Genomic DNA, 17,590 nt, shown 5'->3' with positions numbered 1-17,590 from the left:
CAGATGAATGTGAGCCGAGCATTCCTGTATTTATCATTCACTTCACTTCACTTCACTTCACTTCACTCAGACTGCTGGGGTCACAAACAAACAAACAAACAAATAATAAACAAACAGGGCCCAACTTAAACACGTCACTTAATTGCCATGATTGGAACATACAAGGATTCAGTCTGGACCAGAATAGATTGAACTCTTTCCCAAACCCAGAGTTCAAACACTTAACCTGGAAATTCCCCAAATAGTTTCCCGTACATTTATAGGAACTCTGATGACATTTATACTCCTGCTGAATATCTATAGAGACCCTGTGTGTGTGTGTTTGTGTGTGTGTGTGTGTGTGTGTGTGTACCGTCGGCAGTGTCCAACATGCTGGAGCGGCTCTGTCCTCGGCTCATGCCTCTGACAGCTGGGGGGAGATCCACCCTGGACCCTCTGTCCTGTGGAGTGGAGGAGGTCACATCTGGAGGGACGCTGTTTTCTGGAGGGGAAGAGGAAGAAGAGACGTTAGATGTTAAAGGAGGAACGTTAGAGACCGTGCCTGGGTCGGTGATGGGTGGGGTTACGTACCGAGGCGTGTGTGTGCCAGCACGTCGGCTAGCATGGAGCCGAACTGAGGCTGCGGCTGTGGCTGGGTCTTGGGCTCTCCATGGGAGAGGGTGGAGGAAGCAGAGGAGGAGGTGGAAGAGCTTTGGACGGAGCGGTTGATCCAGTAATCTGGGCTCTGCAGGCTCTGGGCCAGCGCCGCGCTCAGAGCCGCCTTTCTGCGCAGTGAGCCCTCATCCTCTGATGCAGAAGATGTGTCTGATGGGAAAGCAGAAGAGGGGGCGGAGCTAAGTCTTCAACTCCCTAACTCAATCTCCATTCATTCAAGTTATATATTATACATGTTTATCCAATCTTTCCCCCAGATCGACTGCAGACTGGAGCCTGGCCTGCTGGGTGTGTGTGTGTGTGAGTGTGTGTGTGTGAGTGGGTGGGAGGGGGGTGGTGGACCTTGTACCTGGAGGTGTGCAGGTGTCTATGGGAGACTGGACAAAGGCTGACCGTCTCTTGGTGGGCATGGGCAGGGCCATCTTCTCTTCTTTATGTTTGGCCAAAGCTGCCTGCACCGCCTCTGTGTGGATGTCTGCATCAGAGAGGAGGGATTAGATCACACACACACACACACACACACACACACACACACACACACACACACACACACACACACACACACACACACACACACACACACACACACACACACACACACACACACACACCTGATCTGTAGCGGTCGTCCCTGGCCCCGCCGCTGCGGTGAGCGCGGTGGTGCCTGGAGGCGGAGGAGGTTGAGGGCCCCGGGGCCTCTGGACTCGGGCTGGGGTCGGCGCTGTGACCCGGGGACAGCTGCACATCTGGCAGGGACAGGTCCACGTCTACAGGGCAGGAGGAAGGCATCAGTCACACACATGTAGCACAGCAGGAGGTAAACACTAACACACACACACACAGACACAAACTCTCTGCCTTCACATGAGGCTGTTTAAGCATTATAGTACGGGAGAACTCTACATGTAACCTCACAGAGCTTCTGAGCAGGAAGTGAAGCGAGGACAGTGAGCGATGTGACTTGCAGTGTTGAGCAGAAACTAGGTCAGACTCAAGTACATATATTTGAAGTCAACTATCCGTCTGTTTGTCTTTGGGGAGCCGGACAGCAGAGAGGGAGATTCAGAGAGATGCAGAGGCCAGGAGACAGGGGAGGACAGGACAGGAAGTGACCTTTAGAGCTGCAGAGAGTCCTCATATCTGCTCTGACATGAGAGCACAACCCAGCAGACACACTGGTGACATCACATTTGTGTAGTTCCACACAGCACTTGTAATGACAGAGAGGAGGAGACTCTCATGTCTCATGTCTGTGCTGACACGGCTGACTTTGTCCTGAGGAGACGCTGAGAGACGCTGAGAGGCAGCAGCTGACTGACAGGAAGAGACACACACACACACACAGGGGAACCAAAGAGGGGAATGGATCACATCACCCAAACTCTGCCACTTCCCCTCTGCTGGTTGACTGTGAACACTTTGAGCACAATGTGGTGCAGGTCAGGCTCACACACATGCAGCTGCTGCGGTGGCTCAGAGTGGAGTGGATGGCGGGCCGGGAGGCAGTGGCTCAGTGGGTAGTGCTTCCGCTTCGGAACCGGAGGGTCGCTGGTTCGAGTCCCTGCCGAGGTGCCCCTGAGCAAGGCACCGAACCCTCAATTGCTCCCCCCTCTGCGAAGGGTGGTAATGTAATGTAAGTCGCTTTGGATAAAAGCGTCTGCCAAATGATCGTAATGTAATGTAATGTATGGATGTGTAATTCCATATTCCACCACTAGAGTGCCACAGAAAACTAGAAATCTCTCAGACAAAGAGAGGAGGGGAGGGGTCAGAGTGTTTGCTTAGTTACTCACTGGAGATTCTTTACTGTAAGTCACACAAACACACACTAATGTAGCTGCTTTCTCTTTATATTTGTTATATTGATCAATTATCATCTATTGATCATCTATTCATCTATTGATCGTGACAGAGAGCCGTCAGCAGAGGGGCAGAGTCAGGGGACGCAGACACACATGGCGTTTCTTAGAGGACATTAATAGGAAGAGGAAGAGGAAGAGGAGGGTCTGAGGTCTGAGGTCTTACTTGGCAGCTGGGGGACGTAGGAGCCGAGCAGCTTGGCTCTCTTCTTCTCATAGCCCTTCTGCGTGATGTCACCTAGGAGAGAGGACAGCGACACCACACCGTTATGTTAGGCAGAGTTGCCACACAAACACCAACACAGCAAAGCACACACTGCACTTTCCTGACTCACACACACACACACACACACACACACACACACACACACATACAGTCTCATACATTTGCAGAGGTTGAGTCATAAACAAATCTACTGAGCTCCACATGTTGATGGTCTGGGTCCATTTGCCACCCGGCGGGGAGATAACAGCACTGTTTGGCCTTTCATTCGCAAACATGACAAGTGTGTGCAGTCCCCCACACACACACACGCTACCAAACCCAAATATGATCATGGCACAGGCTGATACAGGAGCAGGGAACAATGGCAGATATGAGAGAGTTGTTGGAATACCAAGGCGAGTGAAGAGGGGAGGAGGGAGCCATGTGAGCCGGGTTCACATGGGACTCGACCCCCCCGCCCCACGCCCCCCCCCCCTCCACCCTCCCCCTCCCTGGCTTTCCCGCTGTAGCTTAAACCCGGTGACACCCCTTCCTATTTGGCCTGGGATTGGCAGCGCTCCCACTGCTGCCACGGTTTGTTAAGGAGAGCGGCGGGGAAAGTCCACACACACACACACACACACACACACACACACACACACACACACACACACACACACACACACACACACACACACACACACACACACACACACACACACACACACACACACACACACACACACACACACACACACACACACACACACTTTGATATCCTGACAATCCTTTTCCCTGTGAACAGAAACAGAATCCTGACTCACACACTCCATGTTGCGTTCAAATGAAAGGACTCGATGTGAATGAAAGTGACTCTAAAGCTGTTGATGGTGATAAAGTCAAGGATTGGAGCGACATCACAGTCTCAGGTGCGACCAAGTTAATGAATGTGACAGCGCAGTCATAAATCTTATCTGTGTGACGCTCGTGATGTTGACGGGACATTTGACGCCCATTTAGAGAGACGGAGAGTATAAACACTGTTCAGTCCTTCACACACACACACACACAAACAGCTGCCCCACGTCCTTACTCTCTTCCCTCCATGTCCACCTGACTACACCTGACTCAGAGTGCCAGAGGGCTGCTTAGGCTCAGTCTCCTCACACCTCCTCCAAGCTGAGCGGCCACAACAAGCTGAGCCTCGCTGAGCCCCAACCAGAGGAGAGAAGGCCAGAGATAAGAGAGGGGAGAGAGGAGAGGGGGCAGAGGGGAGAGAGGGGAAGGAGAGGGAGATAAACATATGAGGGGGAGAGGAGCCTAACCTGCTGTGTGTGTGTGTGTGTGTGTGTCCGTGTGCAGGAAACAACAATGGAAAGAAATCGAGGGGAGAGAGGAGGGGGAGCCAAAGTTCAACAGCAGATTGGAGGCGGGGGAGAGGAGGCAGAGGGCTGGATAAGCTGGGACTGGGTGGGGAGACCCAAGAGGGATTCAGATACACTGTGAAGCTGTCTCGCCCTGTTTCTCTCTCTCTCTCTCTCTCTCCATCCACTGGTGTGTTTGTTTGTCTAAAAATGACCGGATCGGAAGGAGCAGAGAGGGAGCAGAGGGAGCAGAGGGAGCAGAGGAGAGGGAGCAGAGGGAGGAAGCAGTGAGGGAGGAGAGGAGAGGGAGCAGAGGAGAGGGAGCAGAGGGAGGAAGCAGTGAGGGAGGAGAGGAGAGGGAGCAGAGGAGAGGGAGCAGAGGAGAGGGAGCAGAGGGAGGAAGCAGTGAGGGAGGAGAGGAGAGGGAGCAGAGGGAGGAAGCAGTGAGGGAGGAGAGGAGAGGGAGCAGAGGAGAGGGAGCAGAGGGAGGAAGCAGTGAGGGAGGAGAGGAGAGGGAGCAGAGAGAGAGGGAGAGAGCTCCGCCTGACTGAGGCAGCAAAGCAAAGTTAAACCTTTCATGCAGAGAAGAGGAGGGAGTGTGAGATTGAGTGCCGAGTGCTTTGTCATTCTCTGTGTATAAAAGAGAGAGAAAGAAAAAGGGGACAGCCAGCATTCAGCAGAGTTCATGCCTGAGTGCGCACACACACACACACACACACACTCTAACAACAGCGTGTCGGCGTCTCTTTCTCTCTGCGTTCCATCAGAAGTGACGGCGTGGATGTGACTGGAGCTTCATTGTTACAGGAGAGGAGACGGGCGGTTCTGTCCGGCCCGAGCGGTGCCGGGAGGGCGGGATGGAAAAGACGGAGGAGAGAGGTCATTAACGGCGGAGGACAGTGCGGCGTCTGTGCTGCTGCGGGACGGGACAGCGGGCGCAGAGTGGCACGACCACGCCGGCCCTGAGGCGGGCAGCGGGCAGAGGCTCCCACGGTAACGGAGGAGGAGGACGATGTGTGGAGAGGAAGAATGCGGTGTTTAAGAGCGCGGGCATGTGTGTGTGTGTGTGTGTGTGCGTGTGTGTGTAATAGGAGGTCAGGGGACAGGATGTGAGCGTTACCCCGCCCTGTGCGTGAGCGGCCAACATCAGCTCCCTGAGTCTGGCTGCAGAGGAATGTGCTGATTGGAGAACATCCTACTGACTGGACAGAGGAGGCAGCTCATTGGCCAAGGACCGCCCCGAGGCTCAGGAGACAGGTTCATCCATGTGTGTGTGTGTGTGTGTGTGTACACAGCTGGAGCAGGTTAGGAGGTGCTACAGTACTCAGAGGAATGAAAGCTGACAGAGCCTGCAGAGGCGTTCAGTGAGATGTGTGTCAGTGTGTCACACCAGGACTGTGTGTTGTTGTTCACAGATGTTTATCTGAGACACACACACACACACACACACACACAATCACACGCACTCTCTCTCTGAAGACAGTGACAATAGCAGGTGTAATAAACAGGTCAAAGGTCATCTGACTTCCATCAGCTATCATCACCGCCCTTCCTCCTGCCGCCCAGCCTGCCTGAGCTCATCTCGTGTGTGTAAACAAGCCAAGATGGCCGACGCACAGCTCATTAAAGAGCAGACAGACACTGACCCTGTGACTCTCTGACTTTAAATTGCTGCTGTTGACCCTCTGACCTCAGCACAAGGAGGGAAGAGAGCTGTGATCCCCTCACAGCTGATGGCCCAGGGTCTCTCACACACACACACACACACACACACACACACACACAGAGAGAGGCTTTACAGTAGAAGTGTATCCAGCACATCTCTGACCTTCTCTCTCTAATCTGCAGTGACATGTTGCCACTTTGCTGCAGCACATTAGAGCCTTTTGTGTTCATGGAGCCACTCTGAGCTTTAATGCATGAAGCTTCACGCTGACATGAACACTAAACTCTCATCCTGGAGCGTAGAGACGCACAATGTTGGGAGTTTTCACCATTCAGCAAATACTGGGACACTTCTTGTCCATTTTAAACTTTATTTACATTTACCCCATGCCACAGTTAGAGCTTAGAGGTCGTGTGACTCAGAGAGCAGAGGCCCATATAAGCAACCGACGCTACACAACACAAGGATGAGGCCCAGTTCCCACGGCGACCTGCTAAGTTTAAAGCTCTAAACATCATTTCAACCCTTATGGGACGCGAGTAAGAAGCCGATCTCTGTCCTACATGACTCAGAGACAAGGAGACAAGGAAACAAGGAGACATGGAGACCCTCCTTCTGCAGGAATCCCACACTACACACACACACACACACACACACAGACTGGCCTCTGTAGGAACATGGCAGGCTGTTATGATTCAGCTCATACTTGGATTAGAGTGAACAATAGAGTGAACAAAGCAGAGTAATAGTATTGATAAAGCTCCATGGAGTCAGAGAGAGAGGAACACTAATGCCACATGAAGAGGGAATCAATAATGGAGCGATATGAGAAGAGTAAACATTCAGAGGGCCGGGAAGGAGCAGTCAGGATTAGACGCTCACAAAAGAGCCTCAGGAACCGGGACAAAGGCAAAACCACATGAAAGGAATTCACCGCACAATGCTTGAGCCTGAGCCGGGCTTTAGCCGGGCCTGAGCCGGGCCTGTGAGGCTGAGCCGGGCCTGAGCCGGGCCTGAGCCGGGCCTGTGAGGCTGAGCTGGGCCTGAGCCGGGCCTGAGCCGGGCCTGTGAGGCTGAGCCGGGCCTGAGCCGGGCCTGAGCCGGGCCTGTGAAGCTGAGCTGGGCCTGAGCCGGGCCTGTGAGGCTGAGCTGGGCCTGAGCCGGGCCTGTGAGGCTGAGCCGGGCTTTAGCTAGGATCTGGGCTGAGGATCTGAGCTCAGGTGGAGTGTAGAGGCCTGTTCAGGTCCAGCCCCCCTTTATCATCAGCCAAGGTCACGCACGTTAAGACACTTTACACTGTGACTGAAATCAGGGACGTACTTCTTTTATAATATAAATATAAACATGTGAACAGGAAGGAAACCACTAAAGGGGAACTTTGACAACACACACACACACACACACAAGGAAGCAGCTTACAGGGGTCCAGCTAACCACAGGAGGGGGGCCTGACATTTGAAACTCACATCTACACACACCCACACACACACACAGGAAGAAAGAGTTTTAAGTCAGTAAAGTGCATTAAAGTATTGAGGTAGCTGTTGTGTGTGTGTGCGTGTGTGTGTGTGTGTAGGGGGGTTTTAGCAGTCAGCTGATTGAGCTCCCCACTGCTTAATTCATGGACATAACTGTGTGTGTGTGTGTGTGTGTGTGTGTGTGTGTGTGTGTGTGTGTGTGTGTGTGAACACGCATTATACAGTCACATGTACTAGGTTCTTTTTTTTTTAGCTCACAAACACAGAGGACATCTAAGCAGAGACGACTGACAGAACCCCCCCCCCCCCTCGACCCCCTGATCCAGCTCTGTAATCACTGGGGACAGAGGAGCCTGACCACATCCAGATCTGGGAGGAAGTGACATGGCTTTTGTTGCATCGCCCACACACACACGTTCTTCTTGCCTCACAGTATCACTTCCTCTCCCTGCACCACAGAGGCAGCACCTACAGGACACAGGTTCCTGTAAGTTGGCGACTACATGCGTAGACACACACACACACACACGCACACACACGGCTGCCTGACATAGAGGACCTAGAACGCCTCATTACTAACTGTGACACCCAGCATTCCCCTTTTGGCTCCGTCGTCCATCAAACCCAACAACTAATGCCAGGTTCTAGTCTGGACAGAGTCGGGCCTGTTTAAGGGACGGTTGATCCAAACTGAGGTCCGGCCCTGTAGAGTGGGACGTCCCTGTGAGCCTGTGAGGTCATGGTTAGGCTCCCTGCCAGTGACTCGGCTTCAGTCGGCACAAAGCTGCCTTTGTCGATCGCCTCTTTATTGTCTGATGTGTGTGAGACACAAACTCATGTCCGACTCTGCTACAACTCAACCTCATGACACACACACCTGCAGCTCTTCTCCCAAAGGAACCAGGCGTGAAGCGAGACAAGTGCGCTCACACACACACGGCACATTTACATGTAAATACACACATAAACACAGGGGTGGGGAGGAACTGGAGTCGCACAGAGGAGCGTATTTATAGAGCTTCTGAGAAGAAACGCACAAACACAACGGGCGGACTGAGCGGAGGCCGTGGGCGAGCGAGCACACAGCAGGAAGTGCACATGAGCCATCCTGACACCAAAGACATACAAAGACCCCCTAATCATCAGATACACACTACATGCTACCAGCTGCTATCTGCAACAAGAGCCAAAGGTTTCACTTTAATATGAGCACATGTTGACCAATCAGGTCGTCCCATCTGTTTGAAGTTGTTGTCTTTATAAAGCCTCCACACTTATAACACACCATAACTGCTTTTTGTCAGTGTAATCATGAGTAAACAGCAGCGTTGCTATGTTATTCTGGTCCCAAACAGGTTCTTACTGCACATTTGACTCCTCACCGGTCACACAAACACACACACACACACACACACACACACACACACACACACACACACACACACACACACACACACACACACACACACACACACACACACACACACACACACACACACACACACACACACACACACACACACACACACACACACACACACACACACACACACACACACACACACACTGACCGAGGCTCCGATTCCCACACGCCTCTGGAGGCTCCTGGGCTGAGATCATTCGGACGGAAATCATCCGAGCCGTAAACTGCTTGATGGTAACAGGGCCCCGGCTGTTCTCCAGTCCGTCTCCAACCACAGCTCCATCATTTCCCACTCACAGAGCGAGCACTAGAGCGCCCGTGTCCCTCTGGGAGCCTCCCAGTGTGTGTGTGTGGAGCCTCACACAGACCGGGAGGCTGGTTCACTCTGGACAGCTGGAAAAAGCTTTGGGCAGCCGGCCAGTCGATAAAGAGGCTGCTGGGGGAAATCCCTCAGGACGTAATCTTCATTTCATATTAAGATTGTGGCTGTGTTCGGTTGCTTAGCTGGCAGGATGAGCAGTGTGTGAGAAGCTGAGCAGAGGACTGGTTTGATTGGTGGAAGCATGAGGAGCAACATGGAGAGCAACAGAGAGAGAATGACACCGCATCTGAGCGTCATCCTGGGCTGAGGGGTCGCTATGAAATCAGGACGAAATCAGGACGAAATCAGGACGAAACCAGGACACACACACACACACACACACACACACACACACACACACACACACACACACACACACACACACACACACACACACACACACACACACACACACACACACACACACACACACACACACACACACACACACACACACACACACACACACACACACAGCAGAACGTCCAGGAGGCAGACACGCAAATTACTGTTTAGATTAGATCCATGTGCTGCCGTGCAATCAGGTCTGACAAATGAAGGCTGAGTAACAACCTGTTAGCTTCTGTAGATAATGACTGGAGGTCTGCAAAACACACCAGCAAACACAGGTGTGTGTGTGTGTGTGTGTGTGTGAGCAGCACTGAAGGCAGAGAGTGAAACAAGTACGAGAGCTTCATCTGTAAAGTCTCTAAAAACATCAAGGCGGAAACACACACACACATGGACGCATGCAAAACACACACACACACACTGTCCCTCCCTCTCTCTCTCTCTCTCTCTCACTCACACACACACACACACACACACACACACACACACACACACACAGCTTTAACATGTAAAATGCTATCCAAACACGTCTTGTTGTTCCCTCAGCTGCAGCCTTTCTCTGCAGCACAATCACACTGCAGCTCCATTGTGAGGACCTTAATAGGATCTAAACACAGAAAGGTAACGTTGCACCCCCCCCCCCCCCCCTCCCCCTGTGTGTGTTTGCTGGAGAACAATCACACTAAATGGTTTGCATCTTGAAAGTTATTTTGGACAAAAAGGAAAGCAAATGTTCCTTGCCAGCTTTGAAAGCGTGGGCATGTCCCTTCTTGAGAAAGTGCAGCAGCAGTGTTGAGCTCCTGGCCTACTTACCTCCTTACTTCCTCACTTCCTTACTTACTGCAGGACTTTGATTACATTGTGCACTCTGTGGCGAGACAGGAGGCCGGACATGGAGACAGTCAGACAGTCAGACAGCTGAAAGCCCATTTGAGTTTTGATTCAGCCTTCATCCAAACCTGGGCGCCTTGGTCTCCTCTCTGCATCGCTACCGTGCAGGCGACACCATCACACACTCATCTGGGTCACATCTCCCTGGAGACCTGAGCAGACCTGATTTACAGCACCCAGCACCGAGGCTGGGTTTAGAGACATTCACAGCACATTTCTTCTCCAAAGTGATGAGCCTGGGAACAACTGTAAACAAACCAGGCTCCTGACATCATAGTGACATCACTCACCACTGAGTCCAACACATTAGAGTGTTTATAAAGGATCTGTGACAAACGGCTTCACGGCCTTCATAATGATACAGCAGAAGCCAGCGTGTTCGTGTGCTGCTATGTTCCATTAGGTTAACAGGTGAGAGGTCACCTGAGGTCAAAGGTCAGAGGCCAAGTCCCACATTGACTCAAGGTCAGAGTAGCAAAGCACAACACAGCAAATCTACAAACAAATGTTCTTTCATCCTAATGCCAAGCTGCATTCAGGCCACAGGGACACCGGTGTCCCACTGTTCCACCACATAAGTTTAACTGTGTTCGCAATCAGGTCAGCAGGTTGAGTCTGACTTCATTCTCCAAACTGGAGAGAGAGAGAGAGAGAGAGAGAGGATCTGTATTGAGACAGACAGGTTGGCTGGCCTGCTGCATGACAGGCCAGAGGTTCAGCATTGCTGGGTAACCAGAGGGGATTAGAGCAGCGAGAGTAGAGCGGCATCAGGTTTCACTGCAGCAGCCTGTAGTTAAGCAATACAGGGTCGGCAATGTGGGCCGGGCGTGACCTCAGGGGTCGCCGCGGCTCGTTCATCAACTGCACTGTCATCTGGCTTTTCTGTTGCCGTCTCCACATGCAAATGAAGACGGAGGAGAGCACCATGGGAAACACAGGGATGAGCAGGAAACATCTACTGAGAGCTCCGCTTACAGTTCCCCCTCTCCATGTTCCGTCTGTTTCTACAGGACATGTTCTCCTATGATGCTCCTAGATGATGTCATTGATCACGGCTGCTCATTAAAAGTGTGAAAGCTGCCGTTAACCCGGCAGCCCAGCAGGCATTGCATCCACATTAAAGCCTCATATCAAGCATGGACTGCCTCTGAAGAACACTCACACGCAGGAGGACTTACTGCTCATGGTCCTCTCAGTGGACCGCTCATAGTCCTGACCTCCAACCACTCACAGTCATGGGGAGGGAAGTGTATCATCACTGAGAGAGTCAGAGCCTGAGTCTGAGAGAGAGAGAGACTCAGGAAGCTGCAGCATCAGAGGAACGCTTACAGGAAATGAATGTGCTCCGCTGTACAAGTTCTAAAGCACACACAGAGCTGTGTGTGAGCACAAATATATCCCCTCCCCTGAGGCATGATGTCACTGGAGGAGCATCAGTGACATCATGCTAAAGGCAGCAGCAGAGGATGAAGTGAAGCTGTGTGTGATGAAGGTGCAGAGGTCCAATCGGAACATGAATGCAGATAAACATGTAGACAGAGTTCCTCTCCCACTAGGCAGCACTGGACCTCAAACTTTCAAAAATGCTCTCTGAAAAGTGAAAGCCTCCTTGTGGCACTGTAATGTGGGATAAACAGGAGAAACAACTTCCATCAGAGAGACTTCACACAGCCAGACAGGATTCTGACACTTTGTGACAAGAACACACGTCTGGACACGTCTGACACCGAGCTGAAACTCTGCTTGTGGCTAGCAGCGATACGTGCGGCTGACAAAGTGTCAGACCCACAGGCGTTCAGACCAAAGCCGCTGTAATGTCTCCTTTGAAACACTCCCACCCTCCTCTAACTTAGGAGAACTCCTGTTCTACACATTCAAGGCAGAAGCCATGAGAGTGTGTCCAAGATGTGAGGCTGAGGAGAGACTCTGGGTCTAGTGAACACGTAGGAGACCTTCAGCTGTAGCTTCACTCCAAGGCCTCCCACAGATAAGAGTCACAATTACAGCCGACTCACTGTGATAACATCCAGACTGCAGTCATCAGTGTGTCGTCATTTCTGTGGGAGCTCCTAACAACACACACACACACACACACACACACACACACACACACCCCGAGATAGAGAGTCTGAGAAAGCTGTGCGGTGTGTTGCATACTGGCAGTGCCCACAGCGGCACATGGCAACTCCCTAGAGACACAATCCATCAAGACAAAGCCTCTCTTCATTCAACAAAAACCCATCTGATCATGGAAACACTTCACAGCAAACAACACGGGAATGCATGAACCCTTTACAGCCACTTGTGCTGCGCCGGGGGCGGATGAAGGGGGGCTGGAGCCGATCCCAGCACTCACTCATCTCCAGGAAGTGACTAACACCCGCCTGAGCTCACATTCTGCCCAGTGTCAAAACATCAAAACATTCATTTTCCATTCCAGCCAACAGACGGGTCGATAGGAGGACCCACACTGTCCTCGCTGCCGCTGCTATCCACAGGTAGGGGTCAAGAGGTTTTCATGGCCTTTGTTTGACCTCGTTCTCCTGGGAGGTGAAGTAAAGAGGTCCAGGCTCGGAGCACAATGTGTGCTGAGGGGCCAGATAGACGTGGGCTTGGTGCAGGGGTTTCCTGAGGAGTTCTACTCTCTGGAAATCTTTGGATAACCCTTGTATAAAGGGTGGCAGACCTTTTGGAAAGTCTCATTGTATGCAGCAGGACCGCCCCCCCCCCCCCCCCCCCCCCGAGCGCCGGCTTCCCATCGGCCCTTCCACACTCACACACGTATACACTGTAGGAACTGAGCCTGTGCTGAGAGAACACGCCTCCCTCTGTAACCATCAGCTGGGGAGAGAGAGAGAGAGAGAGAGAGAGAGAGAGAGAGAGAGAGAGAGAGAGAGAGAGAGAGAGAGAGAGAGAGAGAGAGAGAGAGAGAGAGAGAGAGAGAGAGAGAGAGAGAGAGAGAGAGAGAGAGAGAGAGAGAGAGAGAGAGAGAGAGAGAGAGAGAGAGAGAGAGAGAGAGAGAGAGAGAGAGCCATTGTTGTGGTCAGACCTTAAGTCTTTTCAAAGGATCTAATCACTTCTGCGTGTGTGAGGAATTACATCAGCTTTACTTTCAATGACAAAGGCTCATAATCACCGCCTGCTACATGAGGACGGGAGTGGCATCGTCATACCAACAACAACGACTGACACAGTTACATCTGAACACAACACGTGAAGTATTCACACGTGTAGAATGAGATCTAATGTTTTTCGCACACACTTCAACGCCTCTAACAAGAAAGTAAACAATAGTTACTTTGGCTAAACGTGAAGACAAACATTCCCCGGATCAAGTTTAGGTCTGTTTCCTTGTTAGGAGGCATGAATATAAACCCATGTCCATGTGTGCGTTGGTAAAAGGTCAGCGGTGATGTGAAGTGTAGAACAATCTGTCACAAAGGTGCTAAAACCTCCCAAACCACCACGATGCTGTTTTTACAATTAGCACAGCTCTACCAGCTCTGCTCCTCTCAGGGCCCTCAGCAGGCCCAATGACCTGAGAGCAGCACTTCCCAGCTGACTGTGGTATTTCACACTCGGCCCACGGGTGTAACAGTGACCCACATGTGACAGCCCACCATCCCTGAGGCCGTGGACGCCTCCGCCGCCGGCCCGTAGCCACCGGCCCCTAGCCTGAGCCCCGGCCTCAGCGCCGCCGCACAATCAGGCCTGACTCCTTGTGACTTTGAGAGGGGGGCCTCTGCTGCAATAATGGCGGGGCTTTTGTGTCAAAGGGACGCTTGTTTTCCCCTCCTCAGGCATGAAAGTGAATTTGTCTTGCCAGCCAGGTCTATTTATATTCACAAGAGCATTCTTCAGCATTAACACAGTCACATGGCCTCATGGCGGTGGATGCAGCTGCTGATAGCTCGGCTTTCTGCTCCCACACTCTGAAGATGACAGCAAAACAAAAAAACTGCTTATTTAGTGTCGCCAGCAGAGAATCCAGCTTCATAAATCAGAGCGCACACCCGTCAGCCCAGTGTGTTGATGTGTCACAGGTTGAGGCCCTGACTCAGAGGAGAGATTGCACAATAAGACGTCAGAGAGTTACTTCAGCCTGGAGAGATTACAGGAGGAAGATGAAGATGAAAATGCGGAGAGAATGGGTCTGATTACACAAAACTACCTTCCTTCCTGTGAGTCAGAGTGTGTGTTGCACCCAGTTGCTCTCAGTAAACAGCAGAGTGAGGAGGCAGGAACAGGTTCTCTCTCTTTGTGGTGGCTGGATGAGGAAGAGACACGCCTAGCTGCAGTGAATATCAGGTCTGCAGACCGACAGGACTCCGTCTGTGTGTCTGTAAACACACTACCAGTAACACACACACTCCGCTGCACCACAGGAGGAGGGATTCCTTTCGCAGAAAAGTCTTCAATCTGCTCTGACTTGTAGCACCGACACCAGTCAGACTGGAGGATCCTGCTCAACGGCACTTCAGCAGAGAGAACGCTGCCTGACCCAACAACCTCAACTTAAGTCCTCAACCAAACCATTTCTCTACATCATTGCTCTCTTCCACTGCACAGTTAACACACACATACACACACACACTCTTCACTTCACATATGAGCTTGTTCAACAAGTCGGTCCTCAGTTTCAATGTTGAGGGTTGTGTGTGTGTGTGTGTGTGTGTGTGTGTGTGTGTGTGTGTGATGTCAATACGACTCTTGGCGTTCATTCAAAGACGACAGGTTGTTTTCAATACATGCCTCAACTCCTACCTGGGAAGCACACACACGTGAATTATTCAGTCTACTACAGGCCCACAGGAGGACGGGGACTGCAGCCATCATTAACTATTCACAGACTCCATATTATGTCACACACACACACACACACACACACACACACACACACACACACACACACACACACACACACACACACACACACACACACACACACACACACACACACACACACACACACACACACACACACACACACACACACAGTGGCCTGAGTGAGCGGCCCTGTCTCCCATATGCTTGAGCTCTGAATAAACAAGGAGGATCTGTCCATCATACACACACACACAGTAGTAAGCATGTGTTCATGTATGATGAAGCCACACACACACACAGGATCACTCAGACATGTTATGATGATCCAGCATAAAGCTCAGGATGCAACGACACACACAGGGAACTCTGGAACATGTGATGGATGGAAGAGACCCGTCTGTGATCACAACAGGAAGTAACCCTATAATAGAGTTATAAACACAGTAAGAGCTTTAGAAACAGGTGATATGGAATAAGGCAACACAAAGGGCAGCAGTATGAACACACACATGTGCCGACTTCAGCAATAAGAAGAGAAAACACGGCAAAAGAGGACAGATTTCACATCTTTACAGGAAATGAAGCATGTGTCAAAAGGGAAATATCGCAATTTGACTATTGACATCATCGCCTCTCTCTATCTCTCTCTGTCAGATTTCTCTGAAGATGTCAGAGGCCCTTTTCCTCTCTTGTGTGTGTGCAGCTATGACCTCCTGCACAAAAACAGCTCAGAGTTTGAGGAAGTGTCCATCACAAGTCTACAAGCTATGTCAAAACAAGAAGTGGGCCTGGCTCCGCACAGAAACAACAGTTTGCTGCTGATCCCATATTTAAATAACACAGAGAGCAGAGGAGAAATGTTATCACAGCGCTCCTCCCTGCCTGAGAGGAGAGAGGAGAGGGGAGAGAGGAGAGAGGAGAGAGGAGAGAGGAGAGAGGAGAGAGGAGAGTCGGCCCGGTGGATCCATCAGGCTCCATCCTACAGGCCGTCACGGAGGACTGGGGTCAGGAGGCGGGGTCTTCACACACTGGCTCCATCTTACTGCCCTTAACACACACATAACCAGCCTAGAGAGAGGACGCAACGGGCAATCATCCGATCTCTCAATCCCAGCATAGAGAAGCCTAGCCTTACCCATGACAGGCACACACACACACACGCGCACACACACCCAGATTGCCACACAGCTGGACCAGCGGCCTCTCACGCCACAGTGAGGAGACTCATCTGTGTGGAATGTTGCTTGTGTCAGCAAAATCACACTTCTGTTAAATCAGCCTGACAGCAGAGGAGGGAAGCAGGCAACAAGTCAAGGAGGAGAGGTGAGGCAGAGTTGACCTTTGACCCCGTACAAGGTAAGCAGCCAAGGTGGTGAACCACTCTCACCGCCTGTACACACACACACACACACACACACACACACACACAGGTCACCTCCTTCAGTATGACAGGTCACCTGCCCCTCCTTTGCCTCATGCCGACGTGCACACACAGATTGAGTTGAGCTGAATGAACTAAATGGCAGCGGAGCTCCTGGCCGCTGCAGCTCAGCCCAGCTGAATGCTCCTCATTGTGTCGCCGTGGTCACAGGGGGCTGGCAGAGCTGGGTGGGTTTTTAAGAGGCCATTTGGCAGCCCGGCCTTCTTATCCAGGCAACCCAACAACAGGCATTTCCGCTTGGTTCTGATGTGTGTGTGTGTGTGTGTGTGTGTGTGTGTGTGTGTGTGTGTGTGTGTGTGTGTGTGTGTGTGTGTGTGTGTGTGTGTGTGTGTGTGTGTGTGTGGACTCAGGGCGATCAGCCTGTGAGGTAGTGTGTGAGATGCCACAAGTATTCAGTCATCACACCGGCCTAAACTACAGCAGGCACACATTAATGTCATGCTCTCCATGTTCCTTCCCCCATGAGAGCTGCTCCTTAAAGCAACAGCCAATCACGGAGCAGCTCACCAGGCTAATCCACTTTAGGTCATCTGTTCAGATTAATAATGTGCTCGTTCATTCAGCAGCTGACGATCAAATCAAGCACTGGGTCGCACCAACGAGGAAGAACTGCGTCTACAACAAACTGAGTCTTTAACCAGATTATAAACGGGGACGAGACGTTGGGACTCAGCTCTGTCCTGGGTCTTGGGTCCAGATCTGAGACGTGGATCGCTCTGTATCTTACTCACTGCATGAAATCACCCGTTTCCTGGACAGCAACTGTTCCGGCAAATAGTTGGCTATAATGTAAAGCACGCACAATTACTATTAATAGGCTAAGAAATGTCAAACCCTTTAATCCTTCAGCTCAGGGCAGCAAAGCAGGGAGTGTGTGTGTGTGTGTGTTTAAAGGCACATGAATCTGCTGTTAGATGAACATACAACAACCAAGAGGAGCTTGTGGTTATAGAATAATAATAATAATAATAATAATATCAAATAACAATCACTGGAATCTGCAGTGCCTTCATCCATCTGATCCTAACACATCCACATGTCAGCTCCTGGTCTCTGCTCAGGCTCAGCTG

The 17,590-nt window shown here is 51.4% G+C and overlaps 1 protein-coding gene across 2 annotated transcripts in view; it reads right to left on the bottom strand.

The window, feature by feature from the left end:
- dip2ba (disco-interacting protein 2 homolog Ba) overlaps positions 1 to 17,590 on the bottom strand; it is a 32,509-nt gene that overhangs the window by 13,090 nt on the left and 1,829 nt on the right. For both annotated transcript variants that reach the window (XM_076172016.1, XM_076172017.1), the window contains exons 2-6: positions 2,680 to 2,751; positions 1,266 to 1,421; positions 1,004 to 1,129; positions 571 to 804; positions 353 to 481 (exon numbers count right to left, since the gene is read on the bottom strand). In XM_076172016.1, coding sequence (XP_076028131.1) covers positions 353 to 481; positions 571 to 804; positions 1,004 to 1,129; positions 1,266 to 1,421; positions 2,680 to 2,751 — 717 coding nt within the window. The remainder of the gene's footprint in view (positions 1 to 352; positions 482 to 570; positions 805 to 1,003; positions 1,130 to 1,265; positions 1,422 to 2,679; positions 2,752 to 17,590) is intronic.

This window comes from Genypterus blacodes, unplaced genomic scaffold (assembly GCF_046128005.1).
Source record: "Genypterus blacodes isolate CSIRO-AG114 ecotype Tasmania unplaced genomic scaffold, CSIRO-AGI_Gbla_v1 ptg000279l_1, whole genome shotgun sequence".
Lineage (NCBI taxonomy): Eukaryota > Metazoa > Chordata > Actinopteri > Ophidiiformes > Ophidiidae > Genypterus > Genypterus blacodes.
This window is presented reverse-complemented; position numbering and strand designations above follow the sequence as displayed.